Source organism: Eupeodes corollae, chromosome 1 (assembly GCF_945859685.1).
Source record: "Eupeodes corollae chromosome 1, idEupCoro1.1, whole genome shotgun sequence".
Classification (NCBI taxonomy): Eukaryota; Metazoa; Arthropoda; class Insecta; order Diptera; family Syrphidae; genus Eupeodes; species Eupeodes corollae.
In genome coordinates this window covers 189059251-189073422 of record NC_079147.1, presented here as the reverse complement: position 1 = coordinate 189073422, position 14172 = coordinate 189059251, and the positions used below count along the sequence as shown (strand labels likewise).

Below are 14172 nucleotides of genomic sequence, written 5' to 3'. Positions count from 1 at the left end.
AGAGGACATAGAGTCAAATACATTTATGGAACAAAAACAAAACCAGGATGTAAAAGGTGAAAAGAAGAAATTATGAATTATGGTGTCATTTATGTATGATTTTAAGTTTATAAAGTCATAAGAATGTTAAGAGCTTCAAAATTACTATTCTCAAGGGGAAAGAATAATCAGACTTTATTCTACAATATGTATGAAGCAACCTATGCAACTTCTTGTCATCATAAGAGGACTTAACTCAACGGTTCATCGTCAGTGTCGTCATCGTCTTCTTTGTCGTCATCATCGTCATCGTCTCCTGTCGTTTTGTTGTGAGGTGATGTTTTTGTCGTTATGAAAATCAGGATTCAGGACCTACGTTCCTATAGCAAAGATATAGAGACTGTATTTGATATAGAGGGTTGAATGAATGTGAATTGTATAAATGTGATGTTTATTAAGAGCTCTTGTTTGTAACTGACAGCTACTATGGGTAAGGAAGTATGTAATTTTTCTTCCAACAGAAAAAAGTGATGTATGGAAAGTGTATAGTGTAAAGATGGTGCATTCACGTACCATATTGTGTCATAAACAGAATATTTTGTGTTGAGAATATTGATGTAAAGTCTTCTTAGGTAGGTATCCATATACATTTTGTATCCTTCACATAAGTGACAGATAAGATATATGGAGACCGAAATGACAGGAAGGAGTGTCAAGACGTAATTAGTCTTAGTTTCAGTTGTAGAAGATTATACGTACTTAATATTTTAATACCCTTATAACTAATAACTTATGCGACAAACGAGGTAAGAAAAAGCTTCTTTCTATTTTCCCGTTGTACTAAGATAGTTTTTGACTTATTGGGGTTTGAAAAATTATCCTAATGAAAAATAGATAGTTGAAATATTAAGACTTTAATTTATTTTAAGTGTTTTTTCTCTTTTTTTGATAGTCATACATTTATTTAATAAAATTATTTATTTTACTACATAAGATCTTGTGCAGGTTTAGCACAAGATTATGCTTTTGCTTAAAATTCTTTTATCAAAAGAGGCTAAGCTGCGAATCTTAATGATACAAAACATTAACAACTTTTTGTGTAAGATTTTTTATTTTTTTTACGAAATGTTGTCAATCGAATTTTTCTAAAAATAAATTAACAATAGTGAACAACATATTTGAATTTTTCTGTCTTCTAAACTCATGTTGTTAGTATAAAAAAAGCGAATAAGAAAAAGCTGTTACACCAAATGAAAAACCTAAGATGAAATTTTTTAACTTAAGACTCCAAAGAATTGTCTGTTGAAAAGCTGTTAAACAATTCCGTGTAGTTTTTTCTTGTATTATAATAAAATATCTCTCGAGTCAATCACAGTAACGTTTTGAGTCAAATTTTATATCATGTAATGTGACGTGATACCAAAATACAGTCAAACTTCCCTAAAGCGAATTTGCACGGGACCAGAAAATTATTTCGTTATATAGAAAATTCGTATAAAGATATTTTTTGTTTTTACTTTTATTTAAAGAAGTGGGTGATTTTAGTTTAGATAACAATCTTCCATTTTTCTTTTTTAACAAAATCGTCTAAAAAATTGAGAGATTCAAACAAATTAGTCGGTACTTTACTTTTCATCTCCAGAAAGGTTCGAAGCACGTCAGTAAAAATATTTGTTTTTTCAGTCAATCGTTCTTTAACTTTATTAATTATCAACAACTTTTTCTCAAGAAAAATTTTACTTCGAGACATTTTCAATTATATTCTTTGAAGCGTGAACATTTGCATTTAAAATCTTGGGAAAATACCCTTATAAGATTTTTTTTTCTCTGCATGCTGTTGTTTTTAACAGACAATTATTTGAAAAAATTCGTTGTATGGAAAATAAAAACGTATGAGATTTGGATTTCCAGCAACAAAATTAGTTCGTTATAGAGAAAAAATCGCTTTATGGAAATTCGTTATAAGGAAATCAAAACACACCAAAAAAGTAACCAAAAAGATGTGTACTCAAAATCAATTCGTAATATAGAAATCTTCCTTATGTAGAAGTTCGTTATAGGGAAGTTTGACTGTTGTATCATTTTTCGAACAGAAAATTATATTGAATCCAATTTAGTTTTATGCATCAAAGAATAAAGGTGTAGGCATCTCGTAACTCTTTAAGAAATATCGAACTTACAGTTATTACAAAAAAAATAAAAACCTAAAAAAACAATACTAAAAGCTGGAAAAAACTTATTTTCGACAAGAATATTTTATCAGCAATTAAATTTATTGCCTTCAAGTTTATTTGAAACCTATTTTTTAAATTGTTATAGCTAAAACCCCACTCAGTTTTCTTAAAATTCATTTCTGCATCATTTATGCAGATGTATTTTTTTTATAATTTATAGGCACTCAATAGGTTATTAGTACACTAACTATGTTTATATTTAAACACAGTGCGAGCCTTAGCAAAATAGGGAAGAGTTTAAGAGGAGATACCAGTGCACATTGGTCTTAAGGTTCAGAACATCAAGATGGGAGGAAAAAACAGTACTGCCCAGCCCATAGCATTTCACATTCGGAGCCCTGGGGGACACCAGCATTTATTTTAGAAATTTGAGACTTGAAACCTTCCAAAACATCTTGTATTGAACGGTTAGAAAGGTAATTTCTAATCCAATGAAGAAGAGCTTCATCAATACCATTTTCGATAAGAGAGCTTGATGCCAAACTCTATCAAATGCTTTTGAAATATCAATTGCAATAATCTTACTTTCTCCAAAACGATGTAAGGATTTGTTTCACTGTTTGGTGAGATAAACTATGAGATCACAAGTGGACCTATTGCTACGAAAGCCATACTGCCGGAGCTTCCGTTTTTCGAGATATTTCTTAAGCTGATAATTTATCCATGACCTTGGAAAGAATAAACGTGAGTGCTATTGGACGATAGTAAGAGGGTTAGGGTGATTCACCTTTTTTTGCGGACAGGCTGGACAAATGCTATTTTCCATCCGCTCCGAAAGACACCTGTAGAGTAGGAAATATGGAAAAGTTTATGCAGTGGTTTTACCAGCGTTGAAGAAAACCTCTTCAGAACAATTGGGGAGATACTATCAGGGCCAGCAGATTTGTGCACTCTTGCAACTGCACGAGTGCGAAAGAAGATTCGTCCCATAGAATCGTTAACGATCTTAAGAACAGGAGGACTTTTACAAATGACCAGACATTTTTCCTACCTTTTGGGAAATTGTAGTATTTTTGCCTTAATTTTTGATCATGCAAAAATTTGGTTCGTCGAATATGTTCATTACAGGTCCTTCAAGCTTGTTTGAACTTATTTCGGGTTTCCTCAGTCGGGTTGGCTTTATAACAACGACAACTAACATTTCTGAACTATAAGTTATCGTTGGGTTTGACAGATTTTACGTTATTCGGGATAAAATTTCTTATTCTACAAAGAATTAAGTTTGAAATCATATGTGCGCTGGAATTCACGTTGCTCTCGATCGAGGAAGCATAGAGACCAGTTAAAGTTCCTGAGGAATTGATTTAATCCGTGCCAGTTGGATTTGTCATATTGCTCAACGGTTTTCATAGGAGTTTTTTCTTTAACTGTTTTCTTATGAACATGAGAATTTTGCAGATACGATACAATGGTCTGACGTGCCTAGAGGCGGTAATACACTTATTGTGTATTTATCAGGGTCAGAGGTAGGAAACAAGTCTAGGGTGTTGGCAGATTGACCACAACGTCAGGGATTCGATTTGGCTCATCGACCAGTTCAGTTAATTGGTTTAACTCAGCAAAGATCTCAACATATCTTCCTTCCGTTGTAGACTGGCCAGAATAACGAACCAGAAAGAATTTGGTCATTGAAATCGCCCGGAATGTGATTTTAGTGTGAGGATAATGGGAAACAATAATGCAGAAATGTTGGAAATTGTATTGGAACGTATATTTTTTTTAAATAAATATATTCTGTTCTTGTCGCCATTTCTATAAATGGGGAAACATCACACAAAAATTAGGACAACAAAGCCAGAAAACGAGAAAGCTTACCAAAAAATTTGATCTTTTCTCCTAAAAAAACGAAATTTTATATAAAGAATTTTCTGGGATAGAATTACTACCATTTTCAGTCTGCTTACTCGTAAATTGAAGCTGATGCTAGAAGACAAATTCTAATGACCCTTACGATCCCTTCTCCTAGAATCTTTGATTTAGATTCCAGGGAGGTTGAAGCTTCGAGAAATGTCAAAGTTTTCAATTCGACAAGACCAATTAGATAAAACTGAAGAAACGAAATCAATTCGGAAAAAATCTGCACAATATTTTATTTAGTTTAAAATATTATTAAATTTTTTTTCAAAATGGCATTTTTCAATTTTGCTGGAATTGTTAGTTAAATATCAATTATATGTAAATCAAAAAGGCTTGAATTTTGATAGCATGAATGTACGCTATGTTGAAGGATATTTCTGATTGGGTAAAAATTGACAACTTAACCTTAACCATACTAAAGGGTGATCTTTTAGCAATTATCTTTTTGGCAGCACTGGTTTTTAGCGGCTATTTCGGCTATTGTGGCTAAATTTCGCACCAAATTTAAATTGTTGGACATTAAACCACCAACACGCTTGCGTAGAGTGAGAAATGAAGAAAATATAGCATCTGTATCGGCCAGTGTCAAACATGACCATCAATTATCGATTCGTCGCCTTCGCAGCAATTGGGCCTCTGCTTCTCAACAACGTGGAAAATTTTGGGGAAGAATTTAGGTGCGATGCCTTTCAAATAAAGCTGGTGCAAGAATTAAACCGAACGACCAACTGCGTAAAATTTTTGGTGAATGCGCTCTTGAAAAATTAGCCGAAGATCCACTTTTTCACCGAAAAATTGTGTTTAGCGACGAAGCTCATTTTTGGCTCAATGGGTACGTAAATAAGCAGAATTATAGATTTTAGAGTGAATATCAGCCAGAAGCATTGCAAGAGCTACCAATGCATCCAGAAAAAGCGACAGTTGGCTGGGGGCATCGTTTGGCCTTTCTTCTTCAAAGATGATGCGAATCGTAACGTAACTGTGAATGGTGAGCGCTATACCTTGAGATGATATCCAAATTTTTTTACCCAAAATGCAAGAGCTTGAATTGCATTACATGTGGTTTCAACAAGACGATGTTACATGCTACACAGCACGCGCAACAATGGACTTATTGAGAAGCGAGTTGGGTAAACGTTTTATTTCACGTTCGGGTCCGGTCAATTGGCCGCCTAGATCGAGCGATTTGACACCTTTAGACTATTTTTTGTGGGCTATGTTAGAGCTCATGTCTATACAGACAAGCCCGACGCATTGGAAGACAACATTGAAGTATTCATTCGTGAGAAACCGGTCGAAATGTTGGAAAGATGCCAAAATGAGACCAAGCGGATGGACCTTTTCAGGAGCAGCCAAGGTCAACATTTACATAAAATAATCTTCAAACATTAAATTATATGGATCGTACTATCGATTAAAATTAAGATTTCATGAATTTTTCTGAACTTTATGTGTTTTTTTTTTTGAAAAATTTATCTATAGCTTTTAAAAAATCACCATGGTTCATAATGACATCATTCTGTTGGATATTGATAACTTTTAAACATCTTTAAAGTTTAACGATAGTTTTTTTTTCCAGTGTCAGCTCATTCATCATTTGAAATTATGGCTGAAGTGAAGAAGATTTTTTGACCACTCCGGTGACAGCCCACAGATAACTTAATGGAGTTTCAAGCGTTTACACTTGTATAGTCCCATAGGAAAAAATATATTTCAAAATAAGAAGTAAGGTAATGGTGCTGCTAACTTGGTAGCATCTAACTCAACATAGTAAATGTTGCAAGAACCGATATTTTGGTCCATTTTTTCGTGACTCGGCATGACAAAATCTGTGATGACTTGCGATCAAAAATGGTAACCAACAATTTGATTATATTAATTAACTTTTTGTTCGTTTATAAGACTTTAATACATTTTTCATACACAACTTAGAATATAAATAGTAACAAGTACAGGTTTGGACATCTAACCTATAGTTTCAGAGGTTCTTTGGCACTGACAGCTGTTTGCACCAAAAATATTGACAGAATTTGAATACCTCGGTCGAAAGAAATGGGGCACGCTTGCATGCGGCGGTAAGGTTATAAAAATGTAAAGACCGCACGTCGTAGTCGACAAGAAAATGCATCCACAAAAAAGGATAACTTGGTGTAGATTTGAGTTGTTGTCATCCACTGTAACCAGATACCATCAACAAAGTTTTAAAAAATTGGAAAAAATACAGAATAAAGTTAAAAAATATGTATTTCCATATTTTCAGAAAGATGTAGGCACCTTTTATCAGTACGTAAAAAGTTTCAATAAAATATGAAAAATAAGCAACCAATGTGCTTCTTTCTGCTTACCTTAAAATTTAATTATTTATGTGAAACTGAATTCAAATGAAAAACAATAAATAAAATTAAAATCAATCATAAACAAAAAAACATGTTTTTGTTGTTTTTCTGCAAATCCTTGTCGTTTTGACTTTCTTTTTTTAAATTCAAATCATGTCTACATAATATTTTCCATCATATTTATTTCCACTCAACACAAAAAATTTAAATATAAAATTACATTCAAATAACATCAAGAAGACGATGACGACGACGACAACGCCTCTACAAACCATTTATGCAAACAAACAATTCTATCCAAAGACCCCCAAGACTATAGAGCAACAAAAACAAGAAAAAATCGTTTATCTCAGCATGAAATTCTTGTATCTTTCGTTTCATTTCACCTTAAATACATCAGAAGCTCTATAACACGCACCCCATCGCACCAAACACGCATAATTTTTCCCTCTTTTTCAAATAATAATATCTATGTGTACCTATATAAGGAGACAGATTTTCCTTTATATCCTTTTGTGCTCTAGCTCCATAGTAGGAATCTACCTAAAGTCGACTTATTTTCCAAAGATCTTTAAATTCAAATCACCATAGCCACCCATCAAACTTGTTTTTGACTTTTTTTTCGACTCCTTCTACAAGGACTAACAAATGGGAGGCTTGATATGATATATTTCCCATCATCGCACAATTTGAATTCGGATTTTGTGTTTTTCTTCTATTCTTTTGGGAATGTGAGAGATGGTGTACAAACCCCCCTCTTTCGATCCCTTATGCAAAAGGGAAATATGAATAACAAATCGTTAAAATCAAGAAAACGCTTTACATGCATCCGCCTTCTTCATCCCCACCCATATTCACCAAGCAAACACTCAATTATCCAAAGAAAAAAAGGACGAAAAGCGAAAGATTCAAACACAAACCACTGCTGCTCACTGATGCTCTGTAACATAAAAATATATATAAATACACAGGGAGGGTGGCAAATGGCAATCCCCCCAAGATTCTATCCAAACCTTTAAAGATTCGACTTCTAACAGAGACCAAAGAATCCGACCCCAAAAAAAAAGGCAGAAAAACTTTCTTAACAATTGTCATGCAACCCCAGACTCTCGCTAAAGATGGTTGTTCTTGTTATGCGCCGCTCCAGTAAGGACCCAAAACTTCCTTCCAAGGCACACATTATACGAGTACATATACCTATAACTATATTTTAGACCATTAACTGCCAAAGCAGCTGTTCGGTGGCTAAAAGAAGAAGGCTGGAATGGATCTAACAAAAGGGGGAGGCAGGGAGGTTTTAAGGATCCAAAGCGAATTTTTGCAATAAATCTGCACGTTACGACTGTCTTTTGCAGGAAATACACAAAACACAATAAAACACAAACGAGAGAAAAAGAAATAAAAACCAACATAACAACGCATCGAATTTAAGGGTTGAAAAATCTTTGCCAGACAAAATTCAAATCCATGGCAACCCTGTCAGCCATCGCATAGCAAAAATAACAAACAAAAAAATATACAACCCTTATTTTCAAAAGATGGTAAAATAATTGAAAACTTAAAAAGGATGAATCGCCTTCGATACCAATCAAATCACAAATTCCATACAATCTCCTGTCAAAATATCCTTTCTGATGATGCATAAATATAGAGAAAGGGATTGGGATCTTATATCCTGACAAAATGCATCCTCAAAACATTTCGATTGAAAACCGACAACAATCCGGTGTGGTGCCGGTCCGTGATGGTGAAATCGTATATGTAAGTAACATCAGCTAGAACATGAAAAGGGATGGCAAAATGAATTCTCTCTAACCCTATACATAGATTTCGTTGGTCCTTGGACTGCTCCTGATGATGCCGTTGTTGCCGTAAATAATGGGCGGCATGTGTGCTTTAAACTCTCTCTCTCGTTGTGGCAATGACATTTTCTGTTTGTAAGTCCTTACATACATACATGACTTTCACTTGTAGAATATTTGGAATGAGGATGTACATCTAACGGTATATGAGGCTCTGGCTACATAGATAGATGTAGGTAGGTATTTCAAAACATATGCACTCATGCTGATTTATTCTTTTTTTCTTGCTTGTATTTCTGGGAAGGGGGAAGGGGGGAATGAACAATTTAAATACAATTTTGTCGACTATAGCATTCTAAACATATTTAAAAGAGGGAGCATCATTTTCAAGGGCTTCCTTTAGCTTGCGAGCTTCACACAAGTGTCCTTTAGTGATTTCGATGTTGATGGTGACCAAATACCAGGGCACTTTAGGGTTTTTGTAATTTCCTTTTGTACATTTTCGAAAATCCATTTAAGAGAAGCTATAGTCATAAGTATCTAAGGTTTTTTTTTAGGGGGGGTTTTCAAGAGTTTTTGGTAATAATTGAGGTTGAAATTGAGTGGAGATAAGTGGGGCGATTTTTACCTTATTTCAAAATTATATATGTATGTATGTTCTTTGGTGGCTTTTTCAGAATTTTGTATAAGGAAATTGAAAGATTTTTAAAAGTATGAGTGTAGGCTCTGCAACACTGGACTTAAGAGGGCTTTTAAAAAATTGACATTAGGAAAGCCTTTTTTAATTTCTCTTAGAAATTTTTTTTAGAAAGATTGACAAATTTTAAATTTCATGTTATTAAAAACTCTAATTTAAGTTTTTTTCAAAAGTGTGCCTCACTTTTTCCGCCTTGTGTTGTAAATATAAATTGATAATAATTTTATGTATTCTTTTCGTTTTTGTAAGAACTGTTTTTCGTTGTTGTGTTTCAATTGTGCTGCTAAATTAAATCTTTGTGTATTTTTTTATCACCCTACCCAGCCCAGTACATCAAAAGGCACAATTTGTATGTAAGATGGTGTCTGCTTTTAAGCTCTGAATTTTGTGCAAGACTGCATTTTCAACTTGCAGTGTTGGATTCATATAATCAACAAATTCTAAAACGTATGGAGAGGCCCAACATTTATGCTTGATTTTATTAAAAAGAAGGATTTAAAAGGAGATACCGATGCAAATTGCTCTTAAGGCTTGGTAAAGCATGATAAGCATCTTACATTCTTGATGTTTGGCTGACAAAGCAATATCTATACCTCAATGGTAAACTTATAGACATTCCTGAAACTGCCAGTGTTACGGCAGGAAAATTACAACGATAATGCAACTAGCTACTTAAATAACATATTGATCTTTTCGATTCTCTACCAACTATAGAAGTTAGTCATAATGGCATAGTTACTTAATTTTTGAATTCCCAGATGGAGAAGTTTCGGGTGTTCGAGCGGCAGTGTTTACGACGCTGTACCGGCTTATATCGAACAGCCGAGTCTTCTTATGTGCATTACTATTCCAACGAGGTCCTATACAACGGGGCTCGAATCAACAGAATTGACAATTTCGTGATAAAACTCGTTCGAGGTCACATTGCAAGAGCTATGTCTTCGACCAACAATTTAATTTTCGGGGCGTTCTATCCGAACGACGAGTATTTTGAAAGTGCACGCTTGAGCGGGTTCATTCCACCAGAGGCATTCCTCTTTTTAGACAAATGCGGTCTGATACAGGATAGATTGGCAGTTCCGTTAATCTACCACGTCAGACGAAGAACCGTGGATAGGCGACTCCTGTACAATCGGGACGTCATGGCACAAGGTGGAGCAGAGCTCCTTCGGTTCAGTAGGGCTGTGTCCGAACGGGACCGAACTGATAGGGTGAAGCAGGAGAACCAGTTTTGGTGGCTTCAATCGGCACTTGATAGTGGGTAGTCGGGATGGGGTTTTAAGCCTTGGCCGGCTTACATACTTGTTTAATAGTATTAGGGTTTAGTTTTAAGTAGAATAGGCATGGTGGCACGAAAAGAAATAGAAAAAAAAAAATACAAAAAATACAAAAAAAAAAAAAAAAAAATTAAAAAAAGAACATTAAAAAAAAAAAAAAAAACATGGATTAAAAAAAAAATAATAAAAAAATAGACAACAAAATATGAAAAACAAAAATGTTAGATAGTTAGATTTGCTGCTGTGGTTGTTCTAGTTTTAAGTAGTTTATAGGTAGAATAGGTAGTTTAAGTTAGTTTTTAAGTTTTATTTAAGGACCTTATTTTAAGTAGTTTGTAAGTAAAAATAAATAAAAAAAGGTTATTGATATTAGTTTTTTCAAAATTTTCTAATAAAAACAAAACAAATAAAATTTAAATTGAAGTAAAATAGATCTTAAGGCCGAAAGGCATTAGTCATTAGTGTTATAGTTTAGCTTAGAGTGTCCGTATGGGACCATTAAGTTAGTTGTAAGTTATGGACAATTAGGCTAGTTTTATGAATTTTTGTCTAGCTTTAAGATAGGTTTAAGATGGAATAAATAAAAATGAATTTAAAAAAAAAAAAAAAAACTTAATTTTTGAATGAAGATGCAGATCACAGCTCTGACAGAAGGGTTAAAAAATAAATTGCAACTTCCGATATATCCCAAATTCCTTCCACTTTCGACTTGACATAACGAGTACTCAAATTTGATGAAAGTGTCACATTTATGTTGAAGTATTGGTACAGTATGCGGTTTGCGTTTTACAAGCATTAAATTCTTCGCAGTTAATAATTTTTCTTATTGGACAATGCTGCCGAAACCTGAATTTAATAAACTTATTTTACAGTGTATTCAAACTTAACCATCCTAAAAAAAAGGGTGTAGGTCTTCAAAGAAAAAGGAAGCTCATAGCACTGACATCAATGAAACAGGCCAATTTTAATCATCACTCAGAGCAGACAAGATATTGTTTATTAATATAATGAAAGAGAGTTGGGGTCTAAACGGAGCCCTAGGGTACACCATCAGCATTGATTTTGTGCGATTTGGACTTGGAACCATTCAATATACAAACTGTGAACAAGATACTCATCAATACCAAAAGAACTTAATTTTAATCAAAGCTTAATGCAATCTTACTCTTTAACTTTTTAATGACTATTCTTTTACGTTTCGAGTTTTGCGAGTTCAAATTTCTTCTTGAAGCTATTTTCAAATTCAATGTAAATTCAAGTGTGTTTTAGTGTAATTGGGCAGATTTTTGAGACTGCATGGATAAAAGTGGGATTTATTTTACTTTCTTAAATTCTTATTAACTTTCTATAGGAAGAAACTGTAATCAGTCTGATTTGTGAAGTTGAACATTTTGACAATTCTCGACGTTTCAATATCCCTAGAATTAAAGATATATTATTAAAATAAAATTTGGCTTGCAGATAATAACATAAACAGCTGTAAAAAAGACTACTAAAAATTTGTAATAATTTATTTTCAACTCAAATATATTGCCTTCAAAATAATTTTATCTTTTTTTAGGGGTAACATTTTTGAGAAAAATCGAACCGACAATTTTCTTATAGGTTTTTTTTAATAAGAATATTTAAAAAGTACTACGCCCAATTGATAAAAACTGCTTATCTTGAGAATAAAAAAAAGTACTGGCTTCAAAATTATTTTATTCTATGCAAAATTTTATTATTAACTTAAGTTAGTATTGTTGCAAAAATCTAATCGTTATTTATTTTTATAAGAAATAAAAATATTTAAAAATTGCTTCTAAAATTGATAAAAAATGGGTTTCGGGTAAAAATTTTGGGAACCAAAACAGATATTGAAATCAAACAATTTTTGTCGGCATACATCAAGCTAACTTAAAAAGAAAACTAGAAAATACCAAAAATTAAATAATATGTATTATAAGAAGGTCATATGAACAAAATGGAAGAATGTGTGGTAGGACTGTTTGAGCTGCAAACTACTTCTAGCACTTTCTTTTGGAGAACTGACACTGTTACTTGTGCCAGTAACGTACTCTCTTTATAGAGTTAAAAAAAGAGCTCTAAAAATGATTGGAGATCGTTTTCTTCCCGAGGCATTTGCTTCTCTTGAACACCGTCGCAAGGTTTCATTCCTGTCTTTGTTTTGTCGTTACTTTTATAAACAATGCTCAATTGAAAAAGCCAGATGCATTCCTCCCCTTAAACAATTCAACCGTAATACCTGTATTGCTAGGAATGCCCATTTGTTTACCCTAGAATCAAATTGTGGACGTACTGTTAAGTACAGAGATTTTTTTTAGCCGAACTACACGAATGTGGAATGCTTTACCAAGCTCAATATTTCCCACTCATTACAATGTGCAGACAATCAATCCTTTCTAAGCCCATCCTCCTTTCCAAATTGCTTGCACTATGTTCACTCATTATAAGGGTATTCATAACCCTTTTAGTAAGCGCATAATATACAAAAAAAAGTTCTTAGTAAAAATCATTGCCACTACACAACAACGCTTAGAGAAGATGTCAAGTTTGCCGAAAAATCTACATCATTCATTCAGATGAAGCTCATTTTGATCTTGGCGGGTATGTAAACAAGCAAAATTATTGCATTCGGGGCACAGAAAACCCGCTCGCATACATTGAAAAGCCGATACACCCAAAACGATTCACTGCTTGGTGCGGACTTTGGCGCAGGGGCATAATTGGGTCTTTTTTCTTCGAAAATGAGTAAGAAGTTATCGAGCCATGTTGAACAAATTTGTGTTCGCAATAATTGAAGAGGAGGATATTGGCAACATTTGGTTTCAAGAGGACCGCGGCGCTACTTATCACACACCCGAAGCTAGACTCGATGTTTTTATAGCATATTCAAAAAAACAGAAGTTATTTTGCGGACTCTATATTAATATCAGAAATAGCCTCGAAATTTTGTTTAAATCCATTGAAACAAATCTTAGAAAAGATAATTATTCTATTTAACTGCGATTCACTTATTTTTACAAAATTTTAAATTCAAGCTCTTCATGTTGCTTCCATTTGTGTGTTTTGTAACTATAAGAGGGTTTCATTGTAGATCAACAAATAGGGCAGCACTGTTTTCCACTATACCATTCGTATGGGTATGTGCCTTTGCTATGACTTTATCACAGACACAATCCAAAATGGCGAACAGAAATTTTTTCAACTGTTATAATCGGTGGAAGAAATAGTTTATACCAGTAAATACTTAAACCCAAAGTTGTACTAAAATCTGAGTTCCTAAAATTAAGCACAAAAGTTGCAGGTCTCAACAACAAAAGTTTAAAAAAGTTTTAAGAGTTACAAAATAATATTCACTCACCGATTTATCATGGCGTCATTTCCGTTTTGCGTCTGTTGTTGGGCTTGTATCACATTTGCATTATTAGTTGTTGCTGTTGTAGTTATCGTCGTTTGATTTTGATTATTTACTACTGCTGGTGCTGTTGGTGGTTGTTGTAGATTAAGTTGTTGTTGATTTGGTAATTGTGGTTGATGATGAATTTCAGCTTTTATCGAACCGGTTAAACTTTTCGATTGTTTCGATTGTTGCTTAAATCGGCTAAGGGCAAAGAAAAGCGCTAGTACGGCTTTTAAGCGACCAGCACAGATGTCGTTGGTTGTAATTGATTCTAAACCACTAACAGCTTGTGTGCGAAGGACATTTAGGCAGGAATTAACGTTGTCGTACTGCAAAGAGAAGATTATGAAAAGGAAATCGTTAATAATTTGTGAGTTTTTCATTTCTAATTGAATTTTCTACTATTTTATATTGCTAGAATTTTAAAACTATTTAAATTGCCACATTCATATTGTTCTGATTTGAAGTTAAATAAGAAAATGTGGGATATTCGAGATAAATGTAAACAAAATGTCAAAAATATCAAAAACGCAGATTTCAAATTAGTGAAATTAGTGTAACTAGTTGAACTTTTCGGAGGATTTAAA

General features: G+C 33.5%; 1 protein-coding gene across 3 annotated transcripts in view; it reads right to left on the bottom strand.

The window, feature by feature from the left end:
- LOC129938510 (protein sickie) overlaps positions 1 to 14172 on the bottom strand; it is a 518418-nt gene that overhangs the window by 261351 nt on the left and 242895 nt on the right. For all 3 annotated transcript variants that reach the window (XM_056046122.1, XM_056046123.1, XM_056046124.1), the window contains exon 4: positions 13547 to 13914. In XM_056046122.1, the coding sequence (XP_055902097.1) occupies positions 13547 to 13914 (368 nt within the window). The remainder of the gene's footprint in view (positions 1 to 13546; positions 13915 to 14172) is intronic.